This window comes from Scaptodrosophila lebanonensis, unplaced genomic scaffold (assembly GCF_003285725.1).
Source record: "Scaptodrosophila lebanonensis strain 11010-0011.00,11010-0021.00 unplaced genomic scaffold, SlebRS2 tig00000001-arrow-pilon, whole genome shotgun sequence".
NCBI classification, from domain to species: Eukaryota; Metazoa; Arthropoda; class Insecta; order Diptera; family Drosophilidae; genus Scaptodrosophila; species Scaptodrosophila lebanonensis.
The window spans coordinates 6,032,477-6,053,529 of NW_022060529.1; the positions used below are offsets into that span (position 1 = coordinate 6,032,477).

The window sequence follows — 21,053 nt, forward strand, 5'->3', positions numbered from 1 at the left end:
TAAATGTTGCTGCACAAACACACAGAAAATGATAATCAAAACTTAAAATAAATAAACACCGCAGCCAAATTACAAAAACCGTGCCCCACATTCGAAATAAATGAACTGCTTAGTCTAGAAAATTCAATAATGACACATTTCATTTCAATTTTGGTAAAAAGGAGTTTTTTATTATTATCAATAAGTAGTCCGGCGAAAGTTTGGTTTTTTTTTCCGAAATATTCCTTATGCTGTTCCGTACTTAGTTCTTACTTACCTGACTTAACTTTAAACATTAAATATTTTGAGCTTACACTGAGCTTAAACTGAGATCAATCACATTTTCAACACAACACATCCCCTCACAGTTCATTATTGTACTTTGCCATCGCCTTCGAAGATATCTCGAGCGGCTAAGGCGGTCGTTGGCTGCACATCACTGAAATGTTCCGGATGTTGACTTCTCAAGTGCGAGTTGAGGGCGTGTTTATAGCGTGCCACATAGGGGCAATGTTCACACTTCTCCGATGGCAATCTTCCGCACTCGTAACGTAAATGTCGCGACAGATTTTTTTTGTAGGTATAGGTTTTATCACAGCGCGGACAAATATGTGGAGTTTGGAGGATAATATCGGTTGCCGCTATCTCAATAGAAGTTCCGGATTCGTCACTTTGGTGATAACGCTCCGATAAAGCAATATTATTTAGTGAAGTAACCGATTTCACTGACAGTGTCCACACATTATCTAGAATGAATAAAAGAGAAAGGAAATAGGTTAATAAATTATGTCCAGAGTTGCTAATGTTTAGTTTCTAATTTTACAGAAATTAGTAATAATGGATGGGTGATTGATATTGATGCTAAAAGTTGACTAGGCTAGATATAGCACCAAAGGCAGCCCCATACATGAAAGAGAGCTGCTAGCTAAAAGGATATATAAAATGTAATAATGTGTATATTGTGTAAAGACTTCCAGTTATACACAAAGCATTTAAGCGGTTAAATCTACAAAAAACAATAGCTTAATAAAACTAAATAAAAATCATAAAAATAGAACACCATGTAAGCACACGATGCTTGCTTTATTATTATTATTAATATTATTAATATAGATTTTTAGAGAAATACCTGTATATGTTACAGGCATACATAACATAATATGTGTGGCTGCTAAGATAAGACCAAGGCATAGCTGCAGGTCGTACCGTCTACTATGCTCTTACGGTAGCAATTGAATGTGCCTTTTATGTAACACAAGCAATTGACCTGACTTAACAATGCAGCTGAGATTATATTGTTACCAACATTCTGTGAATTTAAAATTAATTCAACCAATTTAACACTATGAACGCCAGCGACATGGTCCGACATTTGATCATTCTGATCACAGACCTGCAAAAAATAAGTTTAAGTCGTTAGTGAATCATTGATAATATACAATTTTTGGAGTCAACAACCTGCGACTTTGCGAGCCGTCCCAAAATAAAGTCAATATTTTTGGTTTTGTTTTTGGGGGTTTCAACATTTCAATATCAATCTTTATTACTTTTATTACCACTTTATAAATTCAAACATGTTTACATCATACATAAATGGCATAATGCCGTTTAGGTTTGCTCTCTGTTCAGGGTGTTTCGTTTGTTGCAAAAATAACAATTTTGAAATAGGTTGGTAAGTGTTCAAGTGGTTTAAAATTAACATAGAATAATCTCAAGTGTTGTTAATTGGTTTACACATGCAAAACATTTTGCAGTACATTTCCCACATCATCTGTATAATTTTGTTCTCTTCAATAATATTAGGCTAGTTATTTTAACAATTATTAATATTATTATTTTTAAGGTACTAACAATATCAGCTTCGTCAATTTAAGTTGTTTTCTATCCGTGTTTTTTTCTTGTATAAATTTGTTTCATAATTTCGCCTTTTCCGTGGTTTTTGTTTTGTTTCTTTGTTTGTTTGTTTGTTTGTTAACAATAAATATATTTATGTTCATATAAAGACCATTTTTGTTTTTGTCAATTTCCGCTACGAAAAATAAACAACATTCGTTCGTTACATTTAAATTTGCTTGTTCTTTTTTCGTTCTGGTAATTATTGTAATATATGTGTTTTCCTTTGCATTTGTGTTTACTGTATGTATAATTTACACTGTCGTTAATTTGCTGCTAAATATGGCAATTCGGTTCCAAATACACTTTTACTAAAACATCATATCATTGTTTTTTTTTTAAATATAGATATATACATATATGTCCTTGTATATATGTATATGTGTTGTCCTCTTATATATGTATGTATATGTGTTGTATATAATATATATATATATATATATATACATATATATTTGGTTGGTTTCTTTGGAGTATATTTTGTTCATTATGTATCTTCTTATGCTTCTAGTTGTTACATTAGACTAATTTTCATTTTTTTTTTTTTTAATTTTTAATATATATATATTTTTAAATATTAATTAACAATAACAGGTTAAAACTTAAACGAAATATTAATAAAAAATAATAAACAATCTATGTAAAACCGTCTTACAATTATGTTAAAAACAATGCAACAGAACTAATATTCAATGTTAAGACGACTCCAATTACTCTAAAAAAAAGTGTAACAGTAAAAAATAGAATAATTTAGCTACGCATTGACTTGCAACAAGTTGGGTAAATAAATCATAGATTAACAGGTAAAAACGCATAAATTTTCAACTAATTTCATTAGCCATGAACATTGGAAAGTGCACTTTCAATTTGTCTTGTGTTTTGATTGCTAAATCAACATTCTATATGTATGGAGGTACCTATGACTATTGATCAAAATTGACATAAATACAAGTCGGACAAGACAAATTGCGCACTTCATTCAATTAGCACATCTAAACGAACAAAAAACTATGTTAAAACAAATTGTCAATAAACTTAAAATTTGCTCTCTAATCTCCCTCCCTCCCTCGCTCGCTTCCTATTGAAAATGGTTCAGGATGTATGTAGTTTGAAGAACTTTACGTTGATAACAACAGTTTTATTATTACTTTTCTCTATGTATGTATAATTTGTCTAGTGGATTCGAGTTCAACTGTTAATGCTATTGCCCTTTGTTAATGTATTAATATGCTGATTATTATGCATTCTACCGTTTTATGTTTGCTTTTTGGTGTGTTTAAGCAAATACGAAGGATTTGTAATCAGATTTTTTTTGTTTGTTTTGTAAATATTGAACATTGAAAACAAAATCAACTAATTGCTTGAAAATTAAAACGATTTTTATTGTTTCCTCATCACCCTGTTGACTATTACCAGTTGATTGAAATTCCCATTATTTCCAACTGTAAATTGAATTTATTTAACAAATAATGGCACTCATCTAAACATTTGAAAAATTTGATAAATAATAACTATTCAATTTCGCAGCTAGCAGAGCTTTGCCAACTAAAACATATCTAAACGTATATTGTTAAAAGAACAAAAATAAAAATAAAATTGTTTATCGATTTGTATACTGACGAGTATATGTTGCATTATTTTTTCTGATTTTTGGTTGCAGCATTGAATTTCATTCGTTTGGTTTCGAAAGCGGCTACTGGGTGGCATGTTTTAAATTTAAATTATTAATGGCACATTGTTGTTATTATTTGGTAATTAAATGAAGATTTTGAATTGAAATTAAGCTGTACATGTTTGTACATGAACGAATTGGCACTCAAACAAACCCAAATACCGCGCACAAACCATCAGACCACAACATGCAAAGAAACAGGCGCCAATAATAATCGGCTACTTCAAAATGTGTCTCAAAAATGCTGCCTCATCGCCCTACATCTTCTTAGACATAACTCTCTAACCCAACCTTCGTATGGCTATTGCATCTCATCAGTAACAGACAACAGTTGCTAACATAGCATTATATGTATACTATATATATAGACGTTAATATAGATGTGTATTTTATATGTATATGTTGTATATAAACTTTTGTTCTTTGAACCAACAAATCATGTGGCCTTTGCACTAACTATTCATAAATCGTTTGCTCTCAACTCTAACTCTGAGCCTCCAACTACTATACACATACTCGTAAATCTTCATTCTGTGTGTCTAACAACTTGCATTTATGCACTTTTTACTTTGTTTTATAACAAACATTCACATTTACATATACAATACATATGTATATGGGGAAATAACTCGCAACATATATCGTATAATAAAACGTATCGTTTTCTGCCGTACTAAATAGTTGTAGTTATCGCAAGGCTTTTAGCTTCTATGTATGAAATGTGTCAACACTGCTTTAACATAAGTTTTGCCAACTTCCTTCCTTCCTTCCTTCCTTCCATTCCTGGTGTTATTATTAACTTTGTTTGCTTTCAACAGCTTTACAACAGTTTCTTTGCATTGTTTTGGATAACAAATATTAATTATATTATAAATATATAGATATATATGTATATATATATATATTTGGCAACAAATAAACACAGTACGGTTGTTATATATATATACTATATATATTCTCTTCCTATTATGTTTATGCATTCCTCCCATTTTCATATGTGTGAGTGTGTTCCTTTTTCTCTATGTGTATATATTATTTATAAACACTTCATTTTGTAATTTCACTAAGTTGCTTGTAAGCATTTTGACTAAAATTATATAGTTTTGGTTAGTTTGACTAAAATGTTTTGCTCTTAGCTTCATTTCGTGTATGGGTTTTGTATCTCGCTCCTTCTATACTTTATTATTAATTTTATTTTCATTTCTTTTTTTTTTCAATATATCTTTTTTCAATATATTTTTACTAAAATTCTATAAAATGTCCACTTTGCTTTTAAATATATATATATATCGTATATGTATATATATATATTTTTGTCTGTTAAATATTTTTATTAGCTACGTTTTTAACTATGCAGTATCAACAAGAATTCTTTTTGTTTTCCATTTGTTATGGGTTTTGTTTAGTTGATTTTTTATATAAATGATGTGGCATCCAATAAATTCGTTTTGTTGTTATTTGTAATTGTTCTTGTTTTTGCTACATTCTTGTTCATTTGTTCTTGATTCTGTACCTTGATATAATTTGCCTGTTATATACTTATTGTTTTGTTCATTGTTGTTTGTTTGTTTGTTTCTTTGTTTGTTTAGTCAACAAAATTTTGCACTCTTCCTATTGGGATAACATTTATTCTATTTGATTTTGAAGAAAACATTATCTCATAAGTAATATTTGACACAGACACCGGATTCAAGGTGCCGCTTTAGGTGGGAGCTTTGTGAAAATGCTTTGCCGCACATCAGACAGCGAAATTTTTTCTGTCCTCCACATTCATATCTGAGAGAGAACAAACATAGACAGAATAACATTAAATGCTGTTCGCCAAACAATCGGAGTTATGGAGATGGAAACAAACTGAATTGTTAAAATTATTTTCAGTGTAATTTTACCTGATATGTCGTTGCAATGAACTGGCGTCCTTATAGCTCTTCAAGCAGTTAAATCTGGGGCACTGATAACGTCCATCCGGATTTATAAATTTAAATAAGTCCGAAAATTTAAGCTCATACCAATAATCACGTATCAACGAGTGCGTCGAGGCCGGTGGCGGTGTTTGACTTGAGTTGGATGCATAACTTCCGGGTGCTGTAAAGAGTGATGCAAAACAAATTCGCAAAGAGAAGACATGTTCTCGGATTAGGTACATTTCCAGATACGTTTATACGAGTATAGAAATAAGTAATTTAAACAACCAGAATTCAGATTCTAGTTCTATTCCGAAAAAACAAAAACAAAAAAAAAGTGTAGTGATACATTTAATGTTAAATTATATTTATCTTTTAATATGAGAGCAAGTAGTAAAAATAACAAAATGTGATATTTACAGTTAGTGTGTGTATGTTCTTGTGATATTGAGAGACGTCTAGCATCGGTTTGCGAGCATTTTACAGGGTGTAATAGATTTTTTGATTGATGATGTTTGATGAAAAGTTGAGTTGCTTGAGTGTTGATGTTGCGATTGTGTTTGGCGTGGCGTGAGGCGTGATTTAGCGTGGGGGCGAGAGCGAGCGCGAGCTGTTTATGGCGATTTTTTGGCAGATGCAAATGCAGATAATAGGCTGACGGTCTTAAAAACTACTAGAGGTGGTGGAAGATAAAGCTGATGCTTGATTCGGATATTTGATGATGACTCGACTCTTGTAAATCGGCTGCAATGAAACATGTTTAGTAAGAAGGAAAGCAGGACATACACGATTTTCACGAGCTCCAAATGGGGTAACAAATAGTAAATCAGAAATGCGTTTTGCTTGTGTTAGTTTTTATTCAAATACATACAAAAATAGCTCATATATATATGGTATGGTAGTATGTACGTATAGTATAAATATTTATAAAAAATACTTAGTTATGCTCTTTACGGTACAAAAATAGTTTAAATATGGAAAGTTTATAAAATATATAAATACTTATAGGTGTATATATGTAAATAGATGGCCGCTTACTGGACTAGCTCCTAGTTCCCTCTAGTTCTTTCCTCTCCGTTTTTTCAGTATCGTTATAATAACCTCAATTAGACTTTAAATATAGGGTATAGCTCTCCCATAACTGTCGGTTAGCTATGCAATTGACTTTACATATAGTATTTTATTTGGCTGCAGTTTTTAGTAAACATTTGAACTATTTGTGTATGTATAGTATAGTATTTGTTTTGTGCAAATTGTACTGTGGTTGCATTTAATTTGTATGTTGTTGTTGTTGTTGTATAGAGATCATTTGTTGCTTTTGCTGCTAAATGTTAACCTACTACGTACGAGTAAATTGGCCTGCTGCATCTCATAACTGGCAAGGAACTTAATATTACTAAACTTCTTATGTCTTTTGGCTGCACCCAAAAGCCCTAGGCTTCTTTCTTCTTAGTTTCTCTCCCAACTGTTGACAGCTGGCTAACACATCAAAATTGCCCTTACATGACTAGAATAGCATTTAAATACATTAGATCTGTTTTTTCTTTGTTTCTTCTTCCTTTCTTTCTATCTTTCTTTTTTAGGAATGTAAATTTTCAAATCCCCTCCCATCTACTCTTAGTAGTTCTAGATAATTGCCTCTCAGCGGTTGCTTTATATGCTTTTGACTTAGTTTTTGGACTTTTTGGCTTAAACGTCTAAGTTGTGGTTAATTTAAAACTTAATTTTTTTAAATGTGTGTAATTATAGCCAATTCGTAAAAGCAAACAAGCTTCATTCAAATCAATTGATGAGTTTCGATGAATAAATTATGCGCATTGAAGAGCTTTTTAAATTAATTTTGCAAACTTATAGCTAACATAGATGCAATGCCTGTCGAAAAATACATCTGTTTTCTAAAATATTTATATTTTTGTATGCAAATGTCGTCGTTTGCCTGCTGTTGAGTGGTTCAAACTATAAGTACGAAACTAAATGCCAGAAAACAGAAGAAAAAAAACGAGCTATGTAAATGTGATTTGACTTTGAAATGACTGCGGAGAGCGCGCGCTCATATGGCACATCGTATATAGAATGTTGAACCTGAACTGCATAAAGTAGCGACGGCTACAGGAACAATGCTTTTTCCCGCTCGAAGAAAAGAAGAAAAAACCATACGAAATTTATACAAATGGTAGGAATTGTATGAAATTATCATATATTACGAAAATTTATGCAAATTGTGCTGCTTATATGTATAAAGTGAAAGCAATGAAATATATGCGGGAAATCGAGCAAGTGTGTGGAGCGCACAAAAAAAAAAAAAACAACAAACAAAAAAAAAACGACCACAAAGCCCCCTAGGTTTGCAGTGGTCGTCTGCTACTATAGTTTTTGATCGAGTTCAGTTTAATTGATTATTTTTATATATTTTGTCGACTGAACAAACAGCACGGCATTGCATCTGCCTGATTTTAAATAAAATTAACGTACGTATGAAGACTAAAGGTAAGTTCACGCAGACAAATCATTTTTACCCAACATTTTGTTAGGAAGGATCTTCTGCTCTTCTTTGTTTTTTAAGCAATGGATTTTATAACCTCTCCAAAAATATTCATTATTTCTTTTGTATTTTACGAGATAAAATGATTTGCCTGTGTGCGTGCGACCACATATCGTGGATATATATAAATTAATTTGAGTTGGGAAACTTAGGGCAAAACTGGGAACAACAAATAGATTATCTTTGGCCTATGTTGTACTGGACTGTTTTTGGTTGCCGCCGCCCCCACCGAGTTATGCCGTCTCCCATTTGGTTTGTATGGAGGCGGCCTGCATTTGAAATGCTAGTGGCAGGAAGTCCTTTTTCATTTTGGCAAAATGCGTTTTAATGTGCTTGGTTAGATTATCGCTACGCTTGGCCGCATAGCTGCATGTGGGACACTGAAATATTGGGCGCTCGGTGGTGAATCGACACTCGAAGCGACGGTGGCGACTCAAGCTTTTGCGTGTCTTATAGGATTTGCCGCATTGATCGCATGCATGCTGATACCAGGTTAGTACAAAATCTGCAAAAGAACCAAATGGTGCGTGGAAAGAGAAGAGAAAAGCACACACATACACACGCACAGGTGGGCAACGAGTGGGTGACGAGTGATGACAAGTGTGCAATTGTTGATATTTTGGGTAAATACAATGAAAGTTTGTGAATAGACTTAAGCGTTAATTAATATATTATGCAAGATATGATGGCACAGTCTGATATGAATAAAGGATATTGATTGATGATTCAAAGTAATTCTCTATTTTAGGTTCAATATTGAGCAAGTGAAGTTTATTGAATTTTAAGCGTGAATTGTTGAAATGAAATATGTATTTGTAACATAAATGAGAACTCTTATAATTAAAACAAAATAGCGAAACATACAAGACCTACTGTAAGGTAGAATGAAAAGAAAACCACTAAAACATAAACTTACAAAACAAAATGCATTCAAAAATATAAAAGCTCAAACACTTTGACGGGTAACAAAAAAAAAAAAAAAAAATAGCTATAAACATTTTTATAAAATATCAGCACTTATAACTAGATAAGTAAGCCCGTAAAACCCAGATCCGTTTCAAAAAAGACACGCACATTAAGAATAGTAGACTTATAAGCTAAAAGGCTGTGTAAGAAAACATCGAGAGGTTAAATATATTTATTAATTTTTTTTTTGTTTTTTCGTTTTTTGTTTTTTTTTTTTTGTTGTTGAAAAAGACACATGAATAAGGCGCACAAATACAATAATCATAAGATAGGTGGTAATTGTACATATTTAATATAGTTATCAAAAGCGCAGCAGTGGACAAGACAAAAGCACGCACATACAAAGAGTGGGAAACCCAAGAATATAGTATGATAGAACACCTTTGTTGCATACAAAGAGGCGATCCCGCTTGTGTAGACACATATATATAAAGTTGTAACTAAACATGCTTTACATATTGAATAAAAAACATATATAAAGATGTATGTGTGGGAAGTGCTATATAAAGTAGTAGTCGAGAACCCATAAGAAGGCGCGTACAAGATTGAGCAGAAGAGAGAGAAAGGTTGAGAGTCTTGGTGGTGTACTGTTCTGGGCTCCATAGCCCCCACGTGTTTGAGAGACCTACTCGTATGTAGAGCAGACTTTGGGCAGCACTAGTAGAGTAGTCTTAGTAGTTTTGTGGTTTGGATTTTTGTAGAGTACAAGTAGTGGTACATAGTAGAAGTTGTAGAGATATCTAAAAGAAATTTAGTGATAAGAATAGGTTAGTGAAAACAGTACAATCTTAACAGGAGTAAAAACACAAAATAATAAGAGGTAAAAAAAAAAAAACGAAAATAAAATTAAGTGATATGTGACATGTGATGTCGAAACGATGAACACAACGAGTAAATGGGAAATTAAATTGCAATAGACAATTATTTTTGTTTTCTTGATTGTGTTTTTTAATTTATTCAATTAATGGTACAAATTATCTTTGTTCATAAATAAAATAATGCATATACACATATATTCGTATAAAAAATACTTAAAAATAGCATACAATTTGGTGGCATATCATTTGGAATACGTAGTACCTAAATAAATATATATTTTGTATAGTTTGTCCTTGTGTTGAGTATTTTTCGTTTTGGTATTCTCTTCTCTTTCTCTTGTTTTTTGGTAAATATTTTCTTAAGTAGTTAGATGATAATTGAGAGGCCTTGCGGAAAAAATACAAATTTCATATTACTCAACTCGTAGTAAGAAGCTTTGATTTCTTCCATCAATCACTGTTCGTTCAATTCGATCATCATTAGTATTTAGATAGCCGCAAACAAAACTTACGTGACTAACAATAAAGTGTTAATGGGAGGGAGACTTAGGCGATACAAATTCGTGACGATTTTTATATTAAATACATTTAGTACAAAGAGAGCTGGTACACATGGCTAGGATGTGGGAAACAGAAGTACATAGGCAACATTGTAATATCGTTTTTTAGACACGTTTCGCTCTAACGCTGCAAGCCATCACGAGGAGCAATGGATGATGGATGGCCGCCGCCCATCACTAAAAGTTAAAATTAAATATATTGAGTGGAATGTCTTAGTTCTGAGATTCATTCGGATTACATATAAAACGTATTAAACATAAAAATACATTCAATTATGTATGTATATAAGCATGACACATTGGAAAAAATATATATATATATTAATTATAATAAATAGCTCGCTCTCTCTGGGCCGGACATCAATATCGCGATAGTGTGTGTGTCGAGGACACCCACGCACAGCCAATACTTTGGTCAAGAAACTCAATTGTTATTGTAAGCAAATGGCATAGTGTTCATGAGACGCTCCTTGAGCAATGAATTCGATATGATTTGCAGACCCAGCTTCATATTCCACTCCTCGTCCATGAGGTTTTGCGCCTTTTTGGGTGTGACTGGTTCCGCTTTAATATTCACCTTGCCAACATCGCCAATGTCGCCCAAGTCAGAAGCACTGTCGACGCCCCTCACATCGTCATGATTGTTTTTGGTACAAGCTGTGGCTGCAGCTGCCGCTGCAGCGGCGGCGGCGGCTGCCTGTTCCTCCACCACAGCAGCTGCTGCCGATATGGCAGTTATGGCACCAGTAAGTCCATAGGTCGGTATGGGCATCATGTGAGGCGGCAATGGCGACGAACAACCTGAATTCGGCAAATTCTCGTTCTCATAGTTATCCTTTCGCAGCGATAAGTTTTCCGGTATGGGACTCTCACAGCCATTGTGTGATCCGGCGCTGCCCACACTGGCGCTATCGCTGTGACCAATACCACCACACGCACCCGCACCAGATCCGCTGCTTGCTCCCATCGCACCCAAGGCCATTTTCAAGTCCAACTTCATGTCAAGGGCACCGCTGCCGACGCTCCGGGGGCTGCTCGTGCGTGAACCACTGCCGGTAGTTTGCTGGGCAATGGCCGCAGGTATACCATGCTTAGAGATCAGATGCCGAACCATGTGGTATTTGCGTCGAAAGCGCGATGGACAGAACTCACAACTAAACCGGGGCGGAATGCCGATGCACTCGTCGCGCATGTGGCGCTGCAGATGCCGCTTCCTCAAATAGCTCTTGCCGCAAACGGCGCAGGGAAAACGTTCACCCATCTCTCCAGCCCGATCGTTAGCCATTACACCATATCCATAATCAGACTTTGCGTCATATTTGAAATCTGTCAGTTCTTTTTTTCAAAGTGATTTCGTTGATGGGTGTGTGAAAGAGTGTGTAGGTATGGGTTGGTGCAATGTTAACATTTTGTTTTTGTTTTTTATTATTTTTTTTTGTTACATTTTTAATGTGTTGGTGAATTAGTTGAAGTCGATTTAAGGTTTTACGATTTTTTTTCATATTTTGGTTGGTGTGTGGTTTGGATTTATGAAATGAAAATGAAAAGAAAATAAAACATGGGTGAAAAACATAAACGTAAGTCCAGAATTGCTTAAGAGTTATAGGTATAATGAAATCGTATTGATTTGCAGTAATGACTTAACAATTAACTTAAAAATAATCGAATACATAACATACATAAATAATAACATTTTTGTTTGCCAATGGGGCCCTAAACACAACTTAGATACAGTTGGCACTACAAATATTTTACAAAGAGCAAAAACTAAAGAGAAAAATCTAAAGATCACACAATGTTCAACAAACTAAAAAAAAAAAATTACATTATCGATACGGACAACAATTCGAAGCTACAAATTAACTACACAAATTAAAGACTAAATACAAATTGACAAAGAAAATTACTGGAACAATTTATTTAATATTTATCATATAATATTAGTTATTAGGTTATTATAGGGTAGTATTGTCCCACGGTGTAGTGCCCGCACAAGAGAAGCTGCAAGGATTTAAATAATAACGATAATAATAATATATAAAAAAGTTACAATGTTAACAGCGGCATTTGTTTCAATAAATAATTGTACACATATATTTAACTTCATTTTGGCATAAGGGTAAAATACAATAATAATAATCATCATCATCATCTCCAGGATCTCAACAGTACATGTCTGCTTATTATACTATATACAGGTAGTGTAAAAATTTGCAATTTCTCTTAATAGGTAACTAACTGTCAACAATGTGATATAGAGAAGTTTATGCACAACGGCCAATTTCTTTCACAGGATATCGCGTGCACCCTACATTTTCTTTAGCTGATGGATGCCGTGCTTTTGGCGCAGGTGCAACTTCAAGTCGTACTTCCATGTGCAATGGAAGCTGCAGAACTCACAATGGAATTGCACACTGGGTTTTTTGGAAGCAGCCACAAGCAGGGCGGCAGCGGCTGTTGCGGCGGTTGTTGTTATTGTCGCATTCGACTGGCTACCAAAGCTAATGTTGGCTGCCCCATTGTTGCTCAGGTTTATCGTCGTGGGCGCTGTTGCCGCTATTGGCGGTGTTATTGTTGTCGCTGCACTTTTACATTGCTGCTGGTTCTTCTGCTGCTGCTGTTGTTGCTGCATCACAGCAGGCAGCAGCATGGTGGAGTTTATTAGGTTGGCCAATTGGAAGGAGGCAGCTGCTGCAGACATTTGGCAACCACTGCAGCTGCCAGCATTGCCGCAGTGTTTGAGATTGTTATTGTTGCTGTTATGTGCTGTGGTTGCAGCTGTTGGTTTGACCAACTGCGACTCATCGCCACCGATACAACCAGATTTATACATTCTGCGTATTGTGACGTCTGGCTCGCATATGTCACCACGTATATCTGTTGCATTCAAAAGGTGGCTGCTGCTGCTGCTACTGTTGTTGTTGTTGTTGCGCATGGGAGGTGTTGTTGCCGGAGCTGCCGCCGTCGCAAAATTACAGTACAGCGTCCTGAAATCTGCAAGTATTGTGATTGTTTGTTGATTGTTGGTAACTAATTTGAATTTTTTTTTCTGAACTAAGTTTGGTTTTTTATCGGACAATCAGAAGAGATGGGAAGGTTCTTCGTATCGTGTTTGTGAGCGCATGTGTATATTTCTCATTCTGTACAATGTGTGCTTACATCTAAAAATTGTTGTTTGTAGACCTGCCAGCTCTTAAAATCAAGCATAATTATCAACGCGTTTGGTCTGTGTCTGTATATAGTATGTCTCGCACACTAATTATAAAACTAGAGTTAATTTTTATAATAGATGTAAAATAAAATTAAGTTAAAAAAAGTGAATCCACCGCGCCGACGCCAACAAAAAAATACATCTGTTTAAAACGCACATTAAAAAAAATTATGTAATATTTTATTTGTTGATAAATTATAGCGAACTTAATTATACACAAACTTCTTCACCAAATTGTACATAAATGTATTTTGTAAATTAATGTTATTTACCAAAGAAATTGTAATATTTTCACGCGCTAAAAATGAAAAGCTGGCGTTTTTAAACATGCAACTTAAAATTTTTTCTCGTTCGAATTGAAAAACGCGTTTGGCTTGTATATATATATAGTATATATTTATACATATATATTTCGTTTATTCATGTTTTTCATTACTTTTTTACAAAATAGTATTCTTTTTTTTTTTAATTAATAGCATTATACATTTTGTTAGTTCAACTTTGATTTTGATTATCAATTCGTGTATTCCTGAAAAATATTTCCAGACTACTACTTCGATTTATTTATATTTTTTTTTTTAACAAATATAAAAAGTTGTAATTAAAATGCAAAACGCGAGGCCAAATGTCTGTCAATCACTTTGGTTGCGTTCTTTGGTTAATTTGATTAGTAAAGTATGAGCATTATTTAAGTTACTAAAAACTATTCAATGACGATGTTTACAGTTATCATGGTTGCGTCTTTTGAACGTTGAGGGGGGGGAGGTAACGAAAACCTTAAGATAAATCCCCCTCGACCGTAATGAAAAGTGTGATGACTGACCTATTCAATTATACTGAAATGAGATTTCCCTTCCTGCAAACTATTCAATTATCCGGTAAATCTTTATAGAGAATGAACAGTTCGATCAACAAATGCAATATAATTTTAAGGTATTAAATAAAAAACAGAATTATCTATGAAAATCATATTTCGTTCAGTGGGTTCGTATCAGATCGAGTTATTCAAGAGTATCGATGATTGAGAAACGAATAAAAAGAGTACCTCACACAAAAAAAAAAAAACAAGGTCAACCATAGAACGTGGAAATGGAACACCTTAACAGTTCAGTGGTGGGGTGGCATCGCCACCTTCAACACCACCATTTGAATTGGCAACAGCCGCCACAGCAGCTGCAGCGGCCAACGCTTGGAGCTGTTGCTGCTGTTGGAACTGCTGTTGCAATTGTTGCAATGCCTGTTGATGCAACTGTCGCTGATAGTAGTTAGTAGAGTGTTGTTGCGTCGAGTCCAGCAGCGAAACATCGTCTATGTTTCCCTCTTCGGCCAACTCATCGTCGTTATCTACGCCCAGAATAAATGATTGTTGCAGCTGTTGATCATCGTCAACTTCATCTGCAGCAACACTGCTCAACTCGTTAATATCATCCTCAATATCCAGATCAACAATATCGGACTTAATGCTGCTTGTCACTGCTGCCAAACTCGCGGCACGCTGCTGCTGATGATTCTGTTGCCGCTTAAAGAGCGACCGCATGGCAATCTCGGGATGCTTTTTGCGCACATGCTGGCGCAAGTGATCGGCACGCTTGGTGCGATGTCCACAAACAGAACAGACCATGCTCTTTCCTTTGCCACACTCCTGACGCAAATGGCGACGCAATGTGCCGTGTCGCCGATAAGTTCGATAACATTGCGGGCAAGTGTAACTCTCCTCGCCAGTCCCCGCGAATTGGAAATTATCAAACTGAGGTGCTTGAAAGTGATGACCCGCTGCTGCATTTGGTTGCTGCTGTTGCTGCTGCTGCTGCTGATAATGTAAATGCAATTCGTTGAGTTGCTGAGGCTGCTTGTGCTGGTGATTTTCTGTCAATTCGGACTGTTCAATACAACGTGGCGAATTATTGTTGTCCTGAATGACATTATTATGCTTGTGAATGAATGTGTTGTTGCTCGCGAATTTCGCTTGTTGTGGTGATTGTTGTTGGAAGGTTTGTTGTAGAAGTCGGCCTGAAATTTGTTTTTGTTTGTTGGTATTTTCAGTTTCATTTGGAATTGCTTGGTAGTTGTGTGTGAGTGTGTGTGTGTGTGTATATACATAGATACATACGTAAGTATGTATGTATGCATATGTGTGTACCTGACCTCACAAAGTCTGCAGTTGAAGTTAGTTTTAATTCGCATTTCAATATTGTCCTTTATTATATATTGTTTCATGCTTTAATTTGTTCAAGCATTTAGTGAGCCACTCACTCATTTAATGCTCTTCAGGCAAAACAAGCAGTTATCATTAATAATGTCGCAAATGCACATTAATTGACAATTAAATGATTAATTTTAGCCCTTTATTTTATAGAGCCAGCAGCATTGGTTAAGGTGTTAAGAATTAAATTTAAATTAAATATATTATGTTTTTTTTGCGTACGCTCATCAAACAAAAACAAATTTCTAACAGGCAAAATCAAATGCACGGCAGCAGTTTTGGTTAGTAAAGAAAAAGGAGGTTGTTTGTTTCGTTGTTTCCATTTCTGGTTTTTATAACTTTTAGTGTCACGTTAATGTAATGGTTCTCTGTTTAAGGAGGTAAAATAAAAATGCGTCATTTTTGAAAAATTTGGTAAGTAGGTAAGTCAAGTCTAATGAGCTTAAATGTAGATGCGGTGTATGTGTGGTGTTTGTGTATTTGGGTGATTAGCAAGTCGATTTATAGCAGGCAGGCAGCGTCGCAAGACAGGCACGAGCATATTACTAACGACTAACATCGAGAAAAATGTAAACTTTTGGTTGGTTGGTTGGTTGCCACGGGACTTTTTTGTGGTTGTCTTGTTTGATTATGGGAGGAGACCGACCGACCGACCGACCTGATGGTAGTGAAAAGCTGTTAATTTAAAACTGGGTATATGCTGTTACATATGCCTCTTTTAATTCTCATAATACTTGTCGTGAATATTTACAGCACCAACATACAATTTGTGTACGTCAAATGCTGCAACTCTAATAATACATTTGGTTATTAGCTTTATACTATACTCGTATACCTAATGGCACGGCAGAACAACAATTGAAACGATGGGACTAACAATCATGAAAGAAAATATGTTGCAAATTTCTGCAATGCCGCGTCAATGAATCTTTGCGTTTGAAGCCAGCACCGCACACCTGACATCGAAAATTTTCAAGCATGCCGCACTCGAACTCCAGGTGGCGCTTTAGCACCGACATCCTGGAATATAGACTCGAACACTGCGGACACTGTAGTCTGCCGTCGGCCCGCTGACGTGCACTCTTTGAGAGCGCAGCCGCTGACTGGTCATGCGTACGTGTGTGAGCAGCAGCATCAATAGCGGAGGAGTCGGCGACAACAGGAGCAGCATTTGCATTTGTCCTGTTTTCTCGTTTACTGGCGCGCAATTTGCGCGTTGGTGGCGGCGGTGGCGACGCATATGAAACCAGCTGACCAGACGACGGCGGCAGCTTCAAATCTGGCTTATAGTACTCGCATATGGGTTGGTTTGAGCTCAACTCAAGCAGACCTGCAATAAAATGTTGGTAGAACAAAGAGCACATATAGAGCAAAGCAGGTATGAGTGAGAGCAGTAGAAGAGAGAAAGAGGCCTAGCTGGAGCGTTTGTGAGCGTACGGAAAGAACAAATTGCACGCGTGCACGACAGTTTTCGAGACATTCAAATAAGTACTATCCTTTAGCAGGAAGGAGCTAAAGCTGGCCTTTTAACCACCTGCCCCCTGCCCCCCCTTCACGCATATCAATGTATGATCCTGTCCGTGTATATTTAAAAAGAAATATGGGACAAAAATAAATAAAAGATAATAGAGGAACCGAACTCGATTTTGGGATCAAAATATATGACAGCGGTTCCTAATATCTACTAACAATAATAAATATAGATTAAATTGGTTCCAAAAACCAATTTTAAATTTATTTTTGTGGTATGTTTCCTTCATATTTTACAAAGGGTTAATCGTCTTATATATTTGACGTAGAGCTCTATTTAGACAATGACATAATGTGCAGAGTTATTATCTGGCCCAATTTTCGAGAATAAAACCAAGTGAATCAAAATTATGTTGGGCTTTAATTTCTACAAATAATGCTATATTTTAAAATACAATAAGAACAACATCTAAGAGCATTAGAACACTGAATTACTTCGTTTTTATCTGAAATACTTTATTATTCTCCTTGAACTATTCAAAGTCTAATATTACATAGTCCTAACTGATATTACTACCTTGTCGTTCGCTGTACGGAATCCACTGTTAGTTCCACTGTGTAACTAGGTTTTTTTACTCCCGCCTTAGCACTCCCTTATGTACATAATAGTAGTGATCTTGCAGTTTGAAATTATAGTGAAATCCTCGTCCACACATGCGACATACGTATTTCTTGGGCTGATTGCACTCTTTGCGCATGTGGCGCGTTAGTGTGCCCAGCACCTGATACCTGCGACCGCACGTTTGGCACACGTAGGGCGCGGCGTTCCCAGATGAAGACGACGAGGTCGCGGGGGCCCCAACGCCGCTTGAGCTGCTGATCGAGGCTGCAGTTGCTGACGACACATTTCTAAGAGAGCAAAACAAAACAATGGCAGAGAGTGAGTTCAACTAAGTAGTTGCCGGAGAGAATCCCACAGTTCTTGGATCGAGCGGATTGGAGGATGGGTGACAAAGCATAGCACAATTTACCTGCGCGAAGACGACGACGAAGTGGACGACGTGGTGAGCTTGCTGCTGGCAGCAACGCCTTTGCGCTTGCGCCTTGAAATGTTGCGTGTAAGGGGCGTTGCCGCAACAGGTGGCGCCGCCATTGCTGAAGGCTTTCTTCTGCCCATGCGCTTTGGCAAGCCACGCACTGCGGCTATTTGTGGCAAAACGATGCCCAATTTGGATTCTGATGTATTAGAATGTAAAAAAATGAGAAATAACATGGGACACTTGTCAGACTCAGAAAGAACAAGAATGCAAATTCTATATCTATAACTATATGTACTAGTCTGTCTAACTGATCTCGAAAAAAGCTCTTAAACCGCTCCACACTCATTAGTACTCTAAAACTCATTGCTCTCCTTCAACAGCAGGGAAATCGCAAGCAACAACAACATCAAACAACCGGAGCCCATTTGCTTTTTTTTTGTGTTTAGTAAATTTTATGTTTTATTTTTTTTTACTGTTTATCTTTTAAATGTAATGCAAGTTATAAAGTTCAAGTAAAAATAGAAATGGTAAGAGAGCAGAGGTTAAAAACATTTACCAACTACAAATAGATTGACGGTAAAGAACTAATTATTATATTGTTTTTTTTTTTTTTTTGATTTCCTTTTTTATTATTATAATTATTTGTTTTATATATAGTATATATAATAGAAGTAGTATAAATGTAAGCATTCACAATTGTTAAATAAATAGTTAATTTAAATAAACAGCCCCCCACACGCACATATAGGCACCGGTGCTTTCGATAAGAACGGGAAAACCAATCTGAGCTTGTGATGCTCTCGTAGGACAAAAGCTTTGACGATGCAACCTAAAAGCATATGGAATTATCTTGGCTGTGCTTTGAAAAGTGTAAACTGGGTCAAGGCCATGAAAATAGCTCTTATCTGGGCCGCAACCCAAGACATGGAGGCAGATGAAAAAAATAAACACAAAGACACGACCAACGCATTTGCGCCAGGGCCGGTTTCCAATTTCGAAAAACAACATATCAAGAGAACATTTCGATTATTTTGTCCAACTCCAAATCTGCATAAATGCAATAAATAATTTATCCAAGCCTAACTCAATACAAAAGCAGTCCTGCTTTAAGAGAAATGGTCCGAAAAGTATTGGTACCCGATCCTATTAAAAAGTACGAACTAGCAATTCCAGTTGCCACAAAGGAAACCCAAAAAAACGGTTAGCCCACATAAACATATGGCGAATAAAATGTTTGCTCACAAAAAATAATTCAAAGCAACAATAACACCAACAACAATAATTCCGGCACCAGTGTATAACGCTTATATATGTTTAACAACATAGTAGTAGTAGTAGTAGAAGAAGAAAATAAACTGATTGAAATATACTGGCAGATATGCAAATTCTACATATACTGTATAGCGTTATATGTATTTGCAACGCATAAAGATTCACACATACAATAAACATAACCGACCTTGAACTTGACCAAACGTTTTAATATTTTTAATTAAAAACACAAATAGCACAGAGCTCGAGCTCCGACATAGACACTGCATAGTATATAAAGTCGTCTGTATGTAGTAGTATCTGTGTACAGCGGATTGTGGAAATGTATTGGCGATTGTTGTCTGTTTGTGCACAGTCATGGCTATAGAGATACTATGTACATTTTGAAAGAACGAACCGGGCATTGGGATGGACGCAACAAATACAAGTCTCTCGATCAGGGAAACACAACAATAGCAGAAAATAATGCCAAAGTTGAAAACAACAATGTATCAGGGTTTCAGTAAGATTTAGCGATTTGGCAATAAAATTACACAACCACAAGGGAGAGTGAAAACGTAACTATACTATATTGGCACCACTTGCATCTTCACTCGAACTCAATTTGCTATTTTTGACCAACAAACAAATTTAACAAAACGAAAATTCATCATAAATGATATCTTTATGTGTTTAAGCATACAAATAAAGAAGGTTTTAAAAAGTACGGTACATACGAATTTCTGAAAAGAACAGTTTTAAATAAAGCTTACCCTTGAATATTTAAAATAATTTTTTATTTGCAAAATACTTGCAAAGCTCTAAGCGGGAGCTTGTCCCATCTTCATACATTACCTGAAAAAGCTGAAAATTCTCTTTTGTGTGTGTGTGTGTGTGAGTGGAATATAAATGATTGATGATAACGGTGAATTAAATGTTGGGAAGGAATATTCGGGAGGGTATTTGTTTAGGTCATTTCTTTGGATGTTTAAAACAAAAAATAACTTAAAAGTATCAAAATTTATTTCATTTTTCTTCGCACTTCGCTCGACCGATACCGTCGAGCGAAGCATACTTACCTGAAACCACAAAAATTAGACATAGTTGATTGTAGAATAGCTGTCGATGATGTTGTTGGTAGATGATGTCGATCCGGATGCCAAAAAAGCAACAAATTGTACCTCACCATCTGATCATCAGATCGGATGGCTACGTGCTTTTAATGACAATAGACGCAGGATAGATAACTGGCTGGCTGCATTCTCCGAACTGCTCGCAAATTATTCGTGAAACACTTTGCACTTGACTTTCAAAAATTGTTTTGACTTGAACACGGTGCACGTTCTTTAGAGACCATGCAATATCGAAGAACCGCAACCGCACAAACTTGAGAAACCGAGAAGAACGCGTTGACAAAATTGACAAGTTTGTCAAATACTCGAGAATTATAACTAGTATCGGAAATGACCGAAATTAAAATCCATAAAAATAAATAACGAAAAAGTCCCGTCAACCAAAATAAAAAATAATATAATATATATAAT

General features: G+C 35.5%; 1 protein-coding gene across 18 annotated transcripts in view; it reads right to left on the bottom strand.

The window, feature by feature from the left end:
- Positions 1-21,053, bottom strand: part of LOC115634485 (longitudinals lacking protein, isoforms N/O/W/X/Y) — a 64,125-nt gene that overhangs the window by 30,053 nt on the left and 13,019 nt on the right. Inside the window, exons 6-7 of one of the 18 annotated variants that reach the window (XM_030532238.1) lie at positions 5,434-5,629; positions 1,505-5,320 (exon numbers count right to left, since the gene is read on the bottom strand). The exons of 11 other annotated variants lie outside the window; for them this stretch is intronic. In XM_030532238.1, the coding sequence (XP_030388098.1) occupies positions 5,203-5,320; positions 5,434-5,629 (314 nt within the window). In that variant the 3' untranslated portion in view covers positions 1,505-5,202. Of the gene's footprint in view, positions 1-1,504; positions 5,321-5,433; positions 5,630-9,526; positions 9,697-10,655; positions 11,670-12,416; positions 13,329-14,025; positions 15,556-16,040; positions 17,079-17,713; positions 18,455-21,053 lie in introns of those variants that run through there. 6 more of the 18 variants (XM_030532241.1, XM_030532229.1, XM_030532231.1 and 3 more) reach the window with 6 other exon arrangements.